At 39.5% G+C, this 20,504-nt stretch overlaps 1 protein-coding gene across 13 annotated transcripts in view; it reads right to left on the reverse strand.

Annotated features, from left to right (window-relative positions):
• The window catches only part of LOC124292543 (otoferlin-like), a 201,247-nt gene that overhangs the window by 21,191 nt on the left and 159,552 nt on the right, over window positions 1-20,504 (reverse strand). For all 13 annotated transcript variants that reach the window (XM_046729677.1, XM_046729672.1, XM_046729671.1 and 10 more), the window contains 2 exons: window positions 4,006-4,196; window positions 2,263-2,444 (listed from right to left, as the gene is read on the reverse strand). In XM_046729677.1, coding sequence (XP_046585633.1) covers window positions 2,263-2,444; window positions 4,006-4,196 — 373 coding nt within the window. The remainder of the gene's footprint in view (window positions 1-2,262; window positions 2,445-4,005; window positions 4,197-20,504) is intronic.

A 20,504-nucleotide genomic window follows, 5' to 3' on the forward strand; every position in this document is an offset into this window, starting at 1 on the left:
TCTAAAATTTTTGAAGCAATCAGCTGATTGGCAGCCATATTCCATCTAAGGTCAAGGTCATTTGTACAACCCGTGTAGTGTGTCACGTGACAAATTTGACGGGGTGTACCTTTCGTACACCCTGGCAAATCTGCCTACATGGTTTCATATGCTTTGATTATTGACCAATCAGATTTCGACAAATTTATCTTAAGGGTAATAAACACCTATATACACAGAAATGTCACATGACCCTCCTTATACCATTTATATACACAGACATGTTCCACAGATCTGTCACAGCATCTTGCAAACGGGTCTCATCATTCAGCCCAATCTACATCCAGATCAATTTGTATTTTCCACATCATTGTGTAGATGTATCATGAAGAGTGACAGTCCTGACATTGGTCCGTTAGAAATGTGTTTTTGTCTTTGCTACAAACCATGCATTATGAACTGCACATCATTCATTTACTGACAAAACAACCAACCCCTGACCTCAAAGCATAATGTTTCTCACAACACAACCTGCTTGCTTAATACCTTACTTGAATGTTGTTTTTCTAACTAGTTTGTATACCACATTCATACAACTTTAATCCTAATACACGGAAAGATAACCCCTATTTTCTCTCTCTAATATTACAGACATTCAGTCTTTAATATTTTTAGACCTTCAATCAAACCCAAATCTGTGATATCAATGTTGATTTATAGTTTAAATGAATTATATTTTTTGTCAGATTTAAACAAAAGTCATGGTACTCGAGCTATTAATACAACTAATTGCTTTCTTCAGACAGTTCCATTATTTTATTTCTTTTTCCTGCTGATATTTGTTTTTCGCACAGTTTCCGGCTTTAATTCCGGCCTAATTATGTCCACAGTGACTTGACAATGATGACAAAGGGAGAGAAGCCGTCGCAAGGTAGATAGCAACTAGTGTCGCATATGGACGGCAAGATTTAATCATATGGTGCAGCCCAAGATCTCATCAGCGCAAATAGCCTGTAGTGAATTATCAGGCTCGGACTGGCCAAGGCTGTCAATTACGGAGCCCTATTCATTGCGACTGCCATTATTACGGACTCTATTAATCCCCCTCACAGCCCGAAGAGCTATCAATAAGACCCTGCGATATTACAAGGGCAAATCATAGTTAATCATGCACACAGATCATTCATTATATACAGAGGGTTTCAAAGACAGGCTCCTCTGGCTTACCGCTACCACTATGATAATAACCAACACATGCCCATTTACGCTTTGTTTAGAAAAATAATGTTGGTTCAGCATCTAAGTCCTTATTATTTATTAATAGGTGTCTTTGTTGTATGAAAAATGTATTTCTGAAAGGTTGGAAGTATGTGTGATTTTTGCACGAGTCATTCATTCCATTAAAATGATTGATCTTTGAAATATGTGATGTGTTTACTTGGGTATTTGTGTTATTAAAGGGGGAATCAAGGGGCATTACTATAATAAGTTAATAGGGGCAAGACTGTGGAGCATGCATAAGGCTGGCAGTGAACACTCTGTTTACATAAACTTGTTTAAGAGGGACATCCATATTCACTGCTAGTCCTTCAAACTGTGGACTAATATTTTCCCAAATGACGCGAATGAGCTCAGTCAACCCATATCTTTAATGCTCTCTTGTCTTGTTAGTTTAACGAGATTCCACGTGTATACAGGTAGCTCACGACAAAGGAAACATAATGGGAAAATCGTCAGTTCATGACAAACGGCATCACCTTCATTTCTAGGAAGATTTATGTATTTTCTCCTTGGTAATTATACAAACAAAATAAATGATACTTGGAAACAAAACCATGTATGAATATATCATTTAATTTAATTCTATTTCACTTCCCTCTGCCAACCTATTAGCCCACAAGTACACAGTTATCAATACTTATTAAACACTGCAAAGTAAGGGAAGGGGTAATGTCTGCCTGACTTACCTATTTGTTTGAAATCTGTTTGTTTCTTAACTGCCTATGTTATGAAAGTATGTCAAGCTTTTTCTGGAAAACCAGTCAACTAGAATGCACACACTTTTTTATACTTTTTACAAGACAAAACAAACATTCTTAAGCACTCAACTGTACCTCCATGCTGTCACATCCATTAAAAAAACAGCAGATGCACCAAAATAGAATGTGATGATTTGAGCAATTTTTTTTGGTTGTAGCAGAAAGTACAAACACGACGATATGTGTTTGTTGAACTAAGACAAAGAACAGGAGAGCAAAAAAAATTAAAATCGTTAAAAATTACCGTGAGCTCTAATTCATCATTTGACTCATTCTTGACAGCAAAGGGCCACCATCCCTTGACCCGTTTGTGTTTGAAGAGTGACATTTGTGGTACACTTCCATCAGTCTTAAGCATGTCTAACGAACACTGCTTTGCAGATTTTGCTCCTCGTGGAAAACGGTTCATGTCCAAAGTCAGGGAACCTGGATACAACAGAAAAAGATTGACAGGCATAAAAAAACATCAAGATTGAAAGATATCATACTCCTGATTAATGGAATTTTAAAATCACTTTTTCACTAAATTTGTACCTTGAAGCAGTCACAAGCATCCATTTCATTTCGTGATTAGCAAAAACACATTGGATGTCTAGTGGATGAATAAAGCTATTCGTCTGGAGTCGTTTTCTATGATTAAATGAAGACTCTATTGAAGATTCAGACACATTCCTAATTGTAATAGCTAAACACTATTTCTAAATTACAAACCATGGCTATTACACACATACACACATAGTCAGAAATTAGCTTAGTCTCTGTGAAGGTTTTCAAGAGATCTCGCATTGCATGACTGAAAATTGATTGCGGAAAATGTAACAAACTGAAAAAAAAATAACATATAAATAACACTTATAAATACATGTATAAATGAACCATACCAAGACAGGTATGAATGACATATGAATATCATATTTACTGTAAACATTTGCCTTCAGTTATGTAATGCCTCATTTGATTAATGGTTAAAACACCTCCCCTCAAAGAATGGTGGAAGATATAATTAACAGGATAGCACTGTACATGGTAATATGAAGAGTTCATTCTCTATGTCAAGTGGGTCACACTCCAGCAGAAAATATAGTCTTGATAAATGTTGTTCAGTGTTATTTGGGATTGTCTGCCTCTATTGCCAGGATACACAGACCCCTGTTTGTATCACTGATTTGTTCGCAGACCCCTGTTTGTATCGCTGATTTGTTCGCAGACCCCTGTTTGTATCGCTGATTTGTTCGCAGACCCCTGTTTGTATCGCTGATTTGTTCGCAGACCCCTGTTTGTATCGCTGATTTGTTCGCAGACCCCTGTTTGTATCGCTGATTTGTTCGAAGACCCCTGTTTGTATCGCTGATTTGTTCGCAGACCCCTGTTTGTATCTGATTTGCTGATTTGTTCGCAGACCCCTGTTTGTATCAGCTGATTTGTTCGCAGACCCCTGTTTGTATCGATTTGTTCGCAGACCCCTGTTTGTATCAGCTGATTTGTTGTTCAGAGCAGACCCTGTTTGTACCCCCTGTTTGTATCGCTGATTTGTTCGCTGATTTGTTCGCAGACCCCTGTTTGTATCGCTGATTTGTTCGCAGACCCCTGTTTGTATCGCTGATTTGTTCGCAGACCCCTGTTTGTATCGCTGATTTGTTCGCAGACCCCTGTTTGTATCGCTGATTTGTTCGCAGACCCCTGTTTGTATCGTTGATTTGTTCGCAGACCCCTGTTTGTATCGCTGATTTGTTCGCAGACCCCTGTTTGTATCAGCTGATTTGTTCGCAGACCCCTGTTTGTATCGCTGATTTGTTCTCCAAAGTTTCAGTCCTAAAATAAGAAACTGGAGTTTGTGGGTCCTCATCACTTGCTGTATATTTTAGTCGAAAAGCATATAAGAAATTACAGTAAAAGTTGACTATCCTATCTATAACTGGTGGTTATATTTGACAAGGTTGCCTAGTGTCTGACAGAGAATGGAAATTCTAATTTTGAGAAGTTTTACCGAGAAAATCATCAGCTGAGAAGTGGTCAGCATCCCACACTTGCAGGTTGAGTCTGGCAGGTATCTTTGACTCCGTCTCATCCCAGGAAAACAAGGTTTCTTTACGCGAGATGACAATCTTCTCCTCAGCAACCAGGTAGTCAAAGGGGAACACAAACCTCCAGTTGAAGTTGCCCTCACCTGTCAGGGACCTGGAAACAAACACTGAGTAGTAAAGGAAAGCTGACAGTTTCATTCAAACTTACATCAAAGCATCGTCACAGCTGCAATGACATGCTTCTTGCTCTGGTGCTTAACATGTATGCTTGACAAACTTAGGTAGACAATGGAACAGGTGTATATCATGGCATGGAGGATATGCATATATCACTGACACTGGTGATATACAGGTGTATATCATGACATGGAGGATATGCATATCTCACTGACATTGGTGATATACAGGTGTATGCTGATAGACAGGTGTATTTCATGGCATGGAGGATATGCATAAAGCACTGACATTCTTGATATACAGGTATATATCATGGCATGGAGGATATGCATATATCACTGACACTGGTGATATACAGGTGTATATCATGACATGGAGGATATAGAGAATCTCACCCAAGTGTCTTTTGATATCAAATATATCACCATGAGTTGATAAAGTTACAAATATCCGAGGCTTGCCGAGGATATTTTTACTTTTATCAACGAGTGTTGATATATTTGATATCAGAAGACACGAGGGTGAGATTCTATTTATCATCAAAAATCACTCTTCATTAGTTTTCAATGAAAATTGTACATCTCTGAACACAGTACTGCCATTAGATTTGCAGTGCAGCGATGTCATAACATTGTGACGTCAACAAGTTCATGACGTCATAGCATTGTCAGGGCATTGTACAAAATCTACTGTTGAAAGCGATATCTCTAGGAGATATCGTCTGATCTCCTGGCGATATCTACTGTGGAACACAGTTTTGGATGATAAATAGAATCTCACCCAAGTGTCTTCTGATATCAATTATATCAACACGAGTTGATAAAGTTACAAATATCTGAGGCTTGCCGAGGATATTTTTACTTTATCAGCGAGTGTTGATATATTGATTTATCATCAAAATCACTCTTCATTAATTTTCAATGAAAATGTACATCTCTGAACATGGTACTGCCATTAGACTTGCAGTGGAGCGATGTCATAGCATTGTGACGTCATCAAGTACATGACGTCATAACATTGTCAGGGCATTGTACAAAATCTACTGTCAAAACGATATCTCCTAGGAGATATCGTTTGATCTTCCACAAGCGATATCTCCTGTGGAACACAGTTTTGGATGATAAATGCATATATCACTGACACTTGTGATATACAGGTGTATATCATGGCATGGAGCATCACTGACACTGGTGATATACAGGTGTATATCATGACATGGAGGATATGCATATATCACTGACAATGGTGATATACAGGTGTATATCATGACATGGAGGATATGATATACAGAGAATCTCACCCAAGTGTCTTTTGATATCAAATATATCACCATGAGTTGATAAAGTAACAAATATCCGAGGCTTGCGAGGATATTTTACTTTATCAACGAGTGTTGATATATTTGATATCAGAAGACACGAGGGTGAGATTCTATTTATCATCAAAAATCACTCTTCATTAGTTTTCAATGAAAATTGTACATCTCTGAACACAGAACTGCCATTAGATTTGCAGTGCAGCGATGTCATAACATTGTGACGTCAACAAGTTCATGACGTCATAGCATTGTCAGGGCATTGTACAAAATCTACTGTCAAAACGATATCTCCTAGGAGATATCGTCTGATCTCACACAAGCGATATCTACTGTGGAACACAGTTTTGGATGATAAATGCATATATCACTGACACTTGTGATATACAGGTGTATATCATGGCATGGAGCATCACTGACACTGGTGATATACAGGTGTATATCATGACATGGAGGATATGCATATATCACTGACAATGGTGATATACAGGTGTATATCATGGCATGGAGGATATGCATATATCACTGCCATTGGTGATATACAAGTGTATATCATGGCATGGAGGATATGCATATATCACTGACATTGGTGATATACAAGTGTATATCATGGCATGGAGGATATGCATATATCACTGACACTGGTGATATACAAGTGTATATCATGGCATGGAGGATATGCATATATCACCGACATTGGTGATATACAAGTGTATATCATGGCATGGAGGATATGCATATATCACCGACATTGGTGATATACAAGTGTATATCATGGCATGGAGGATATGCATATATCACCGACATTGGTGATATACAAGTGTATATCATGGCATGGAGGATATGCATATATCACTGACACTGGTGATATACAAGTGTATATCATGGCATGGAGGATATGCATATATCACCGACATTGGTGATATACAAGTGTATATCATGGCATGGAGGATATGCATATATCACTGATATACGTAGATAACAAATTTTGAAATTAGATCTTCAGGTGCACATCAAGAGTTTCCTAATAGGTAGCCATAGTTGATGTCAATAATTTTTCTAGGGTGATCCAACATTGCACTTACATTCTACAATTGATGTGTTGTGCTCAAAGAATTCGCCATAATGATACATTGAACATATTATTCATCATTAACCTTTATTCAGTTTCAGGTAAATACTTGCAGCAATCTACACAGAATGCTAGGTTCCAGTAATGACCAAAATCCTGGTGGACTTGAATGAGATACAGCTTAAACAGCCTGACTTTGCAGGGAAAAACTCCTGCTGGCATGTTCATGTTTACAGCATATATCATCTCCGACAAGACAGGCCAGGGGAGAGGCATGGTAATCCACTCATTGTCCCGGTCTTATCCGCACAGCCAAACACTTTAGAAATTTCATGGAACATTTGCTGAAACAGCTGACAGGCCGAGAGACTAATCACATGCTGAGAGTGATACAAGGATTGTCATGAGAAAAATCTATGACAAAAAAGTGTGTTGGATTCAATGTATGATACAGGTTCCCAAACACCCTCATTATTTCACAATGATGGCACAATCTCCCTGTGTGGTGGAGCCTTGAAATGAGGTATACCACTTTAAACATGCTCTGTTTGTTCTTAAATCAGCTTCAGCAAAGACTTACAAAGTACACTTCATATAACATATGGTGCAGGTTTTAATTTTTAAAGACAAGCATTTAGCATTAAATTTGCTTTGGAATGTTAACAAGATACTTCACATTGCAGGAAAGCAGTAACATTCTTCCAATAAAAATCTATACAATTGTTATTTTTTAATGCATACAATGTACATAAATTAAGAAAGAGGATGTATCATGTAAAGTTCAGACCTTTAAGCTCAAGTGTATCATTTAAATGCTTTACAAATGCTAGCTGCAAAGGTTGGAAAATTAACACAAAACTTTATGAAATGAATTAAAAGTTGACCGTTTCCTTCTCAAGTAGATATCTTATTGTATGTCTAAGAATGTCTGTTAATCAATGGAAATAGCATACTTCTTCCACAGCAGATATTCATCGGAACTCTTCACTTCTAATTCAGACCCCAATTCCTATATAAAACCAGCCATATTGAAACATATGTTTGCATTATTTACAGCAGGGTCCTTTTCTGTTACTTAATAAGGCCCAACAATTTACAAGAAGGATAATAAAGCTGAACAATCTGCAGGCATATTTTGTCTCTTCTCCATGTGGTTCTAGCTTTGTTTACCTCCACATCAAAGAGCGATGAAGAGTTGCAATTGAGATTGTCCCTCCGCCCATGTATACAACTTACGTAGGGGGTAACACAAGACGGATGTGTTTCTCTCGCATCTTTTGATTCAGATTCAGTCAATAAAGCAGCATGACATGATACCAAACAACAACAGAAACATTTGTCCCAAGTGATACATGATCTTAGTATAGACTTTTTGCACAATGACTTGCATGGTGGACCTTGTAACACATAGTTGATTCAGTTTTTAACAAGGCATAGTTTGATATAAGCTCGACTTTTCAATTGTTAAATATTTCTGACAGATGTATAAACCACTTTTTTAATTATTTTTTTGTTCAACACAGCAATACAATAAGGTGAGGTGAGGTGAGGTGAAATGGGGTTTAACATGCTTAAAATTATTTCACTCATGACGATGTGTATGCATGTCTATTTGTGGCTACTTGCACTAGCCCAGACTTAAGATGGTTTTATAGTGCTAGCTCCCTCAGATATAATACAATAAGGAATTTTCCAACATACTATAACACTCTTTACATGTTTAATTTGACAAAAGGATGACAGATTTACATGATTTACATGTGGATGTATTACAAAGGAAAATCAACATGCTTTTTCTGTAATTTGGTTACCAGATTTACAAATACCGTAACCTAACAAAAACTATTAAGGGACATAATATTTGATTAGAAATTGTAGGTGCACTACTTTCATCAAAAATAATAATATGAAACTCTCTTTATCCCTGGACAATACAATGCAGGGGAATCGGAATTCCATAATTTATGATGAATGTAATACAAATAATCTGCAATCAAAGTGTCAAAGAGAAAAGAAAGCTGGAAATTAAATTAGGAAAGAATCCTGCATCACAGGAGGTCAAGCTGACCAGCAAAGAAGAACAAGATCACCAACATAATTTATTCGTACAAAATCAGATAATAAGCAACATACATGTATCTCTATAGGCTAAAACATCTACCTGCTGATTGACAGCCCAAGCACCTGACCTCAACAGCATTGTGACAAATGTCATTCATACACAAAGGTTGGTTCATGTGTGAATTTATCATCACTGGGAGGTGGATGAAGTGTGCAATTGAGATATCTCGTTGGGAAGGAACTATCCAAAAGTGCGTAGTGGTTGCAGAGTGGTTTATGTGCAAACCAACAACATCCACAACACACATGGGCAGTACTCTGTAGGGCTTCTATTTCCCACTGAATTTGAATTTAACTTATATGTAAAAGACCATGAACAGAATTTACACTCAGTCTCTATACAACTCTATACAAACTTGATATTTGGCACAATCATTACATTTCATTGGTGATTAGTTTGTGCTTTCCTTACCTGATATTTTCTGAATAATATAAACTTTCTGGAAATTTGAATCATATTACTTATATTAATTTCTGAAACCTTTCCCCTCATGAGATGAGAAAGAGATACATTATTGAGCTTTGGGGCACCCTACTATAACTGATTAGCCTTGACATGTTATGAGTGAATAATTGTGACATGGCAGGGACTGATGTTAGTCAATTATAAGTGATTGGAAATTGTATTTGATTTCTCATTAATTAGTCTGAAATTTTGACAATGTTTCAAAATTAGGTGAACTAGGGACATCAACTTGAGTGAAGGGACTGTTGTTTCTATAGACAGGTACCAGAATGAAAGTGTTGTGTTTCTAGGGACAGGTACCAGAATGAAAGTGTTGTGTTTCTAGGGACAGGTACCAGTGAGTGAAAGTGTAGTGTTTCTAGGGACAGGTACCAGAGCGAAAGTGTAGTGTTTCTAGGGACAGGTACCAGAGTGAAAGTGTTGTGTTTCTATGGAGAGGTACCAGAGTGAAAGTGTTGTTTCTAGGTACAGGTACCAGAGTGAAAGTGTTGTGTTCCTAGGGACAGGTACCAGGGTGAAAGTGTTGTGTATCTTGGGACAGGTACCAGAGTGAAAATGTTGTGCTTCTAGGGACAGGTACCAGAGTGAAAGTGTTGTGCAACTTGGGACAGGTACCAGAGTGAAAATGTTGTGTTTCTAGGGACAGGTACCAGAGTGAAAGTGTTGTGCATCTTGGGACAGGTACCAGAGTGAAAATGTTGTGTTTCTAGGGACAGGTACCAGAGTGAAAGTGTTGTGTATCTACGAACAGGTACCAGTGAGTGAAAGTGTAGTGTTTCTAGGGACAGGTACCAGAATGAAAGTGTTGTGTATCTTGGGACACGTACCAGAGTGAAAGTGTTGTGTTTCTAGGGATGGGTACCAGTGAGTGAAAGTGTTGTGTTTCTAGGGACAGGTACCAGAATGAAAGTATTGTGTATCTTGGGACAGGTACCAGAATGAAAGTGTTGTGTATCTTGGGACAGGTACCAGTGAGTGAAAGTGTTGTGTTTCTAGGGACAGGTACCAGAATGAAAGTGTTGTGTATCTTGGGACACGTACCAGATTGAAAGTGTTGTGTTTCTAGGGACAGGTACCAGTGAGTGAAAGTGTTGTGTTTCTAGGGACAGGTACCAGAATGAAAGTATTGTGTATCTTGGGACAGGTACCAGAGTGAAAGTGTTGTGTTTCTAGGGACGGGTACCAGAATGAAAGTGTTGTGTGTTGTACCAGTGAGTAAAGTGTAGTGTTTCTAGGGACAGTGGTACTTGGGACAGGTACCAGAGTGAGAAAGTGAAAGTGTTTCTAGGGACAGGTACCAGAATGAAAGTGTTGTGTATCTTGGGACAGGTACCCAGAGTGAAAGTGTTGTGTTTCTGGGGACAGGTACCAGAGTGAAAGTGTTGTGTTTCTAGGGACAGGTACCAGAATGAAAGTGTTGTGTATCTTGGGACAGGTACCAGATTGAAAGTGTTGTGAAAGTGTTGTTTCTAGGGACAGGTACCAGTGAGTGAAAGTGTTGTGTTTCTAGGGACAGGTACCAGAAGTGAAAGTGTTGTGTATCTTGGGACAGGTACCAGAGTGAAAGTGTTGTGTTTCTAGGGACAGGTACCAGAATGAAAGTGTTCTGGACAGGTACCTACATTCTTGGGACAGGTACCAGAGTGAAAGTGTTGTGTATCTTGGGACAGGACAGGTACCAGTGAGTGAAAGTGAAAGTGTTGTGTGTTTCTAGGGACAGGTACCAGAATGAAAGTGTTGTGTACCCTCTGGGACAGGTACCAGAGTGAAAGTGTTGTGTTTCTAGGGACAGGTACCAGAGTGAAAGTGTTGTGTTTCTAGGGACAGGTACCAGAGGGAAAGTGTTGTGTTTCTAGGGACAGTACCAGGAGAAAGTACAAAAGTGAAAGTGTTGTGTTCCTAGGGACAGGTACCAGAGTGAAAGTGTTGTGTTTCTAGGGACAGGTACCAGAATGAAAGTATTGTGTATCTTGGGACAGGTACCAGAGTGAAAGTGTTGTGTTTCTAGGGACAGGTACCAGTGAGTGAAAGTGTTGTGTTTCTAGGGACAGGTACCAAAATGAAAGTGTTGTGTATCTTGGGACAGGTACCAGAGTGAAAGTGTTGTGTATCTTGGGACAGGTACCAGATTGAAAGTGTTGTGTACCTACGGACAGGTACCAGAGTGAAAGTGTTGTGTTTCTAGGGACGGGTACCAGAATGAAAGTGTTGTGTACCTACGGACAGGTACCAGAGTGAAAGTGTTGTGTTTCTAGGGACAGGTACCAGTGAGTGAAAGTGTAGTGTTTCTAGGGACAGGTACCAGAGTGAAAGTGTTGTGTTTCTATGGAGAAGTACAAAAGTGAAAGTGTTGTGTTCCTAGGGACAGGTACCAGAGTGACAGTGTTGTGTTTCTAGGGACAGGTACCAGAATGAAAGTATTGTGTATCTTGGGACAGGTACCAGAGTGAAAGTGTTGTGTTTCTAGGGACAGGTACCAGTGAGTGAAAGTGTTGTGTTTCTAAGGACAGGTACCAAAATGAAAGTGTTGTGTATCTTGGGACAGGTACCAGAGTGAAAGTGCTGTGTTTCTAGGGACAGGTACCAGAGTGAAAGTGTTGTGTTTCTATGGAGAGGTACCAGTGAGTGAAAGTGTGGTGTATCTTGGGACAGGTACCAGAGTGAAAGTGTTGTGTTTCTAGGGATGGGTACCAGAGTGAAAGTGTGGTGTTGCTAGGGACAGGTACCAGAGTGAAAGTGTTTCTAGGGACAGGTACCAGAGTGAAAGTGTTGTGTTTCTAGGGACAGGTACTTTAGTGAAAGTGTGGTGTTTCTAGGGACAGGTACTTGAGTGAAAGTGTGGAGTCAACCATTATAACAATTCATGTTCCCACTGAGTCATATTAAACAATGATAGCAAATTTAACACAGATCAAACATTATAGGTCATTGCACCACAGAAGATGTCTGCCTCCAATCATGTGACAGGAGCCAAGGCTATAGGACCCAGGCAATACATACCTGCAATGGATGACTTTCCACTCCATTCTTTTAATGGCAATATTTAACAAATGTATATTATATATATAGGGCATTTTAAAATCTGAAAATCTCTTAATGTTCCATTTTCATAAAGCAGTTATTTCTCAAAATACATTTGTGTCAGTCCTTTGGTTACTCAGGTCAAAAGTGCCCAAAAGGGTATAGATGTATATAAAATAAGATACAGTCTATTGTACACAAGAAATGTTGCCATGCATGTTAGGTACCCTCATCACAACACAATATTTATAATTGTATACTTTGTTTTGTTCCTCACATTTCATTACCAATTTTCATTAATGTCCTAAAAATACAGTGCAAATGATTAAGCAAGGAAAACAGTATCGGTACTTACAGTTGTCCACATTTTTTGTATTTTCAATAAAATAACCATTACATGTGATATACAATAAGATAGTTGTAGAGATGGAGGCCAAATAACTAGAAGATATTATTTTCAGGACATCAGGTTTCATTCTAAAACACAAGAATAAATCCAATTACACATATTTAAAAAGTCTGCATCTAAGCTAATTTGATACACTGAGATCCTCTAGTTTGAGTTACACTACCATAAAAATAATTGATTGCAAAGTAGACATTAAATGTGACAACATAAAATCAATGACATTCTGTCAAAGTTTTCTGGTAAAATTTATTTTCTCTGAATGTCAAAATCCATACATTCTCTTTTTCTTCGCGAAAAAATATGTTTCTTTAACAAAGACCTCTTTTCATAAACACAGATGTTTTCTAATCAAACCTACACAAGCATCTATTGCAGTGTCAAAATGTTTTTTACTGTGGGGACAAATGGAAATGATAAATATCAGTATTTTAGTGTGTAAAGAGACACAATTTGAACATTTCAAACTCTGAATTAACAACTTTCCATATTATACTGCCTCGATGCAAATGTGATAAATCTGAATAGCAAAAAGATACAAAAACAATTGCTTAATGGTGCATAACATCTCTAGTTTTATTATAAAGAGATAGGAATCAGTGATAAATGGGCCTTATCTCTAGAAAGTCTGTGAGGGTCTCCTTCTTCATAAGCTGGGACAGGACTTGGCACATAAGCTTGATACCAGCCTGTGAATAACATATTCTCATGCTTCGAATCTTGGAGGTGTCCATGCTCCTGACTTACTACAGGACAAGAAGCTGAACAGTGGAAAATGGTTCATTGAAGATGTTTCATTTATTGATATGAACACTATGCCAAATGTACAAAATATACATTATGCTTAGCTAAATATAAATAAAATGGTTTAATTGAGTGAAAAAAACAAAATGCAAAAACCCTAAAAACAAACAAAAAATAACACATAACAGAAAGATATAAAGGTATTTATACACCAGGACACGCACACATTTTTAAATTTCCCCAGTGAACAATTAAATATACTCATCAGGATCAACAATAATAGGGACTAAACTATACAGAGAGTTTTGCCTGTTTACTGTCAGCAAAGTTGTAGACAAAATATGCTGTATTCTATAGTCTACATGCTAGTGTCCCTATCCCTGAGGGTTGAACCGAGGAATGTTTCCAATCACTCTCAGTTTGGACCCCAACAAGTGCACTTGGACCGTTGTGGTGCACATCTCTCTGTCAACAAACACCTTCACATTAAAAGGGGTGTCAATTTTTTCAGTCAACAATCCCGGCCTGGATGCAAGTTTGAAAACAGGAAACCTGGCTAACAGATTCACACAGCTTTTCCCCAGTGGATCTCTGCTATGCTTATTTACCAGCCAATATCAACAAATATATTCTGATTAGTAATGGTGACTGACAACACAAGAGGGCTGTTTTGTGGTTGGTGTTTGACACAAGTGCCTGCCAGGCATTCCACTGATGGGGGAACAATATGACCTGGTATTTAGACATGCTTTTCAATCTTAGTCTAACACAACAAACTTGCCCTACAATTAATCTTTTACACCAAGCACAAATGGAAACATTTTGTATCACTATCACTTTCATTGTAAAGGTTACTACATTTTCACAGGAACAACAACACTATTATACAATTATGAAATGGCTTATAGTTTGATGCAGTTTGTCACAATTGAGCACTGACTACATATAAAATCATCAGATCACAGAGGAAGGTAAAACTGATCCTTGGTGTCTGTCTGGACGATCAAAGGTCATGGAAATGAGGATCATATAGGAATATGATTGAAAACAGTAACCTGCTACTTTTATAGACTAAACCATTCCCTCAATACTGGCAGCATCTATGGTTGACTGTCTGCCACTGGTGTAACCATTGCCCTGACACTGGCACCATCTGTAGATCAGCCATGGATGTAGCCATTGCCCTGACACCAGTACCATCTATAGATCAGCCATGGATGTAGCCATTGCCCTGACACTGGCACCATCTATAGATCAGCCATGGATGTAACCATTGCACTGACACCTGTACCATCTGTAGATCAGCCATGGATGTAGCCATTGCCCTGACAATGGCACCATCTATAGATCAGCCATGGATGTAACCATTGCCCTGACACTGGTACCATCTGTAGATCAGCCATGGATGTAGCCATTGCCCTGACAATGGCACCATCTATAGATCAGCCATGGATGTAACCATTGCCCTGACACTGGTACCATCTGTAGATCAGCCATGGATGTAGCCATTGCCCTGACACTGGCACCATCTATAGATCAGCCATGGATGTAACATTTGCCCTGACACCTGTACCATCTATAGATCAGCCATGGATGTAACCATTGCCCTGACACTGGCACCATCTGTAGATCAGCCATGGATGTAACCATTGCCTTGACACTGGCACCATCTGTAGATCAGCCATGGATGTAGCCATTGCCCTGACACTGGCACCATCTATAGATCAGCCATGGATGTAACCATTGCCCTGACACCGGTACCATCTATAGATGAGCCATGGATGTAACCATTGCCCTGACACTGGCACCATCTGTAGATCAGCCATGGATGTAGCCATTGCCCTGCCACCTGTACCATCTGTAGATCAGCCATGGATGTAACCATTGCCCTGACAATGGCACCATCTATAGATCAGCCATGGATGTAACCATTGCCCTGACACGGGTACCATCTATAGATCAGCCATGGATGTAACCATTGCCCTGACACTGGCACCATCTGTAGATCAGCCATGGATGTAGCCATTGCCCTGCCACCTGTACCATCTGTAGATCAGCCATGGATGTAACCATTGCCCTGACACTGGCACCATCTATAGATCAGCCATGGATGTAACCATTGCCCTGACACGGGTACCATCTATAGATCAGCCATGGATGTAACCATTGCCCTGACACTGGCACCATCTATAGATCAGCCATGGATGTAACCATTGCCCTGACACCTGTACCATCTGTAGATGAGCCATGGATGTAACCATTGCCCTCACACCGGTACCATCTATAGATCAGCCATGGATATAACCATTGCCCTGACACCTGTACCATCTATAGATCAGCCATGGGTGTACATTGCCCTGACACTGGTAACATTCATAGATCAGCCATGGGTGTACATTGCCCTGACACTGGTACCATCTATAGATCAGCCATGGGTGTACATTGCCCTGACACTGGTACCATCTATAGATAAGCCATGGGTGTACATTGCCCTGACACTGGTACCATCTATAGATCAGCCATGGGTGTACATTGCCCTGACACTGGTACCATTGGTGGCGCGTGGTCCTGTGCTCAAAGCTCAGGTCACAAATTGGTGAAGTTAAGCAGCGTCGAGCTCGGAGAGTCCTTGGATGGGTGACCGTGTTTGGCAGCTTGACTCCTGAGAGTTTCTAGGACTTGAGTCCTGCCCCACAACGAAGCACATGTGACACATGTGGTCTCACCTTAGGCAAGTGAGTTTGTTCAAAATTGTCTCTGTTCACCCAGCAGGAAAATGGGTACCCGGTGGAAAAAGTCATATGACTATAACCTTCTAGCGCCTAACAGGCAGCTTGGGTTATATGGGGTAATAATGTGCTGTGCATTGATTGTTAGTGCTATGAGCATACCTAGTATGGAGTTTGGCGCCATATAAAATTTTTAAAATTCATAGATCAGCCATGGGTGTACATTGCCCTGAAACTGGTACCATTCATAGATCAGCCATGGGTGTACATTGCCCTGACACTGGTACCATTCATAGATCAGCCATGGGTGTACATTGCCCCGACACCAGTACCATCTATAGATCAGCCATGGGTATACATTGCCCTGACACTGGTACCATCTATAGATCAGCCATCGGTGAACATTGCCCTGACACTGGTACCATTCATAGATCAGCCATGGGTGTACATTGCCCCGACACCGGTACCATCTATTGATCAGCGATGGGTGTACATTGCCCTGACACCAGTACCATCTATATATCAGCCATGGGTGTACATTGCCCTGACACTGGTAACATTCATAGATCAGCCATGGGTGAACATTGCCCTGACACTGGTACCATCTATAGATCAGCCATGGGTGAACATTGCCCTGACACTGGTAACATTCATAGATCAGCCATGGGTGTACATTGCCCCGACACCGGTACCATCTATAGATCAGCCATGGGTGTACATTGCCCTGACACTGGTACCATTCATAGATCAGCCATGGGTGTACATTGCCCTGACACTGATACCATTCATAGATCAGCCATAAGTGTACATTGCCCTGACACTGGTACCATTCATAGATCAGCCATGGGTGTACATTGCCCTGACACTGGTAACATTCATAGATCAGCCATGGGTGTACATTGCCCTGACACTGGTACCATCTATAGATCAGCCATGGGTGTACATTGCCCTGACACTGGTACCATCTATAGATCAGCCATGGGTGTACATTGCCCTGACACTGGTACCATTCATAGATCAGCCATGGGTGTAATCATTTGCCTGTGTTATTCACATAATCCTTTATCACCATTTTAAAATGTTCATAAATTAAAAACTAAATATGTTTACAACAAAATGTAGTTCTAAATGTTGACTTTGCCATGTCATAAATCCTAACACTGCAAAAAGAAGAAGATAAAGATGGTAGTATGTAGCTTTGGCACAATTCCAAAATACCTGTATATTCTTTCCATGGCCAAAAGTAATGAATGGTTTGGTCTAAAAATGCCAAGACTATATTTCAGGAAAACAACCAATCTAGGATTAGTTTTGAAATGCCACATCCTTTTTCTCCTGGCATTCATGGACATTTATGAACATTTAGTCATGTATTTATATTAATACCTTAAAAGTTAACAAACTTGTATCATTAGTTGAGGCAAAAGAGCAAAATCATCACGGAACGGTGAAAAACCTAAAATTTATCCAAGATTGGTTGGTATTGAAAACAAATTCATTCTGTTCAAGTACCAGAAAACATGACAGACAGTCAGAATAGAATATTGTAACACTCATAAAGATTCATATTCTTCACTGGATGAAATTGTCTGACAGCTATCCAATCAAGAATTTCAATCCTCACCAATGTGTTCACTCCATAACTTATGATAGCCCACAGAAAAGTAGTACAGAGTAACTGAAAACCTATCAAGCATCCATTGGCTGGAGCCATTGGGAATGGTAAGTGGATATCTGTCATCAGTCATTGAGCAATAAGAGTTAACACAATGAGAAACAATGACAGACAGGTTCAAGATTTGAAGATTCTATTTTCAATTCCGCAAACTGCAGCAACTTGAGATAATCAAACGATCTTCCCTTTGTGTATTTCATACATCTTCCCTCACTCTCCTCAGCTTACTGTTCTAAGGAACCAAATTATTGTCCCTTGGTACAGCTGAATCCATGGCAGTGGGTCAGCAGTGGAATTTATGAGAAAGTTCTATAGACATACATGCATCAAAGACTTCCAAGAAAGTCTGGGAATGTAAGCTCTGAAGCAAGTAGGAGAGACAGGGCATCTGCATTACAATAATGCTGTAGAGTGACACTGAGTGATCTACTATCCGATCTTGGATACAGGTAAAGGGTCTAAAGGACCCAACATTTGATATTTAGCCTGTTGAGCAATCACTGCAAACTGAAGAAAAGTGCAACAGTCAAGCTGGTAATAAACAGGAATACAACAGAACAAGTTGACCTCGATACTTGACTTTACTATCACAAAAAATGAAAAAGAAATTGCTAAAGATTACTTCCTACAGCACTGCCCTGGCTGTCTTGCACATTTAAAATTGGATTGCAGTATAACCCTTCAAAACTGTAGGTGACATCAATCGGTCAAGTTGATGCTTCAGAAGATGTCAGACAACTGAAACAGGACTGAAACATTAACGAAACTGACATTATAGCTGAAGAAAAGGCTTTGCATATGATGCAATTAATGGACTTAGCTAGCACTCACAGTTTCAGGACATCACTAAAAGAGTATTCTAACACAGATCAGTGATGGGACAACTGATACTTCAATATGGATGCAATGCATTGATGTAATTATTCATGTTTTAGCTTTTCAACACTTGCGGCTTCAGAAAACCTATGATCAGCTGACTGCCAGGATATCAGTCTGTTGCAACCTGTACTTCAGGTGACACAAAAATAACTGGCTCGCCATGCTGATCTGAAAGCATCCCTAACAACGGAAAATGTCTGAGTACCATTAAATGTGTTTAATCATAATTACACTTTCATATGACAAAATAAAACAACGTCTCCTGTGATTAATAGGACCAGAGCATACATGTCCCTACTGAAGCATCATTCCCAGGATGTTACCCTGAGTTAATCAACTGATTCAGGTACTTAACATTTCACCCAAACTGCTTGTGGTGTCACAGGTTCACAGATCAAGGAGACATCAACACCATGTATACTGTCATGGAAATGGTCTTCCACAAATCAAGACATTTTAATGCCTTATCTATTTGATTCTTGTAACCTTTGGAAACTATTCCAAAGGTACAGCCAACAGATTAAATGTTTGTAACTTTTTGTTAATGTTTTTTCAGTTTTGAAAACATAAGCTTTATTGTCACTATAAACATGAGTGATAACCAATACCTGTCTTAATTATTTTCAAATTAACTGCTAAGCACATTGCTTGCCTTGAAGTGTAAGACCATTACTATCTGCCCGTTTCTTCAGCTGGTATTAAGAAAAGTCCATCATCCCTTACAGTCTTCATTTAGTGAAGATATAAGTTCAGGACTTAATGGTGATGTGAAAATCCATGAATCGTAAAACATCCATAAATTTAAAAGAATCTAAAGGTAGGAGTGATTCACAAAAACCAAAGCAGGAATGAGTTCGAAATGTCAAAATACAAAAATCACATTTCAGAAATAATAAAAAGCGAACTAGCTAGAGTAATAATAGCCTCACAGACAAGTATCCAGCGCCAGGAGATGTAGAATGATGTCTCTTGTTACAGAAACGCGTTTTGTGTTCTAGCCACCGGCCATCAGGAGGAAAGGTTTGGGACGTTACTTCAAAGCATTATCTAATTAAGTAAAGACATCGCTTCAAGGTGGCAGGAAACTACAGGGAAAATAAGGCTGCCACCAAATAATTAAATACATCAGATTTTATGTCTCATGTGCTTAACAAGGCTACCTCTGGTCTAGTAACTGTGACACATAGCAGGACCTACATGGCAAGTGTCAGAGATTCATCAAGGCTACCTCTGGTCTAGTAACTGTGACACATAGCAGGACCTAAATGGCAAGTGTCAGAGATTCATCAAGGCTGGTGACACATAGCAGGACCTACATGGCAGTGTGAGATTCATCAAGTCTCAGACACATAGCAGATTCATCAAGATTCATCAAGGCTACCTGGTCTGGTCTAGTAACTGTGACACATAGCAGGACCTACATGGCAAGTGTCAGAGATTCATCAAGGCTACCTCTGGTCTAGTAACTGTGACACATAGCAGGACCTACATGGCAAGTGTCAGAGATTCATCAAGGCTACCTCTGGTCTAGTAACTGTGACACATAGCAGGACCTACATGGCAAGTGTCAGAGATTCATCAAGGCTACCTCTGGTCTAGTAACTGTGACACATAGCAGGACCTACATGGCAAGTGTCAGAGATTCATCAAGGCTACCTCTGGTCTAGTAACTGTGACACATAGCAGGACCTACATGGCAAGTGTCAGAGATTCATCAAGGCTACCTCTGGTCTAGTAACTGTGACACATAGCAGGACCTACATGGCAAGTGTCAGAGATTCATCAAGGCTACCTCTGGTCTAGTAACTGTGACACATAGCAGGACCTACATGGCAAGTGTCAGAGATTCATCAACAG

This window comes from Haliotis rubra, unplaced genomic scaffold (assembly GCF_003918875.1).
Source record: "Haliotis rubra isolate DU_JTF1 unplaced genomic scaffold, ASM391887v1 Scf52, whole genome shotgun sequence".
In the NCBI taxonomy this organism is placed as follows: domain Eukaryota; kingdom Metazoa; phylum Mollusca; class Gastropoda; order Lepetellida; family Haliotidae; genus Haliotis; species Haliotis rubra.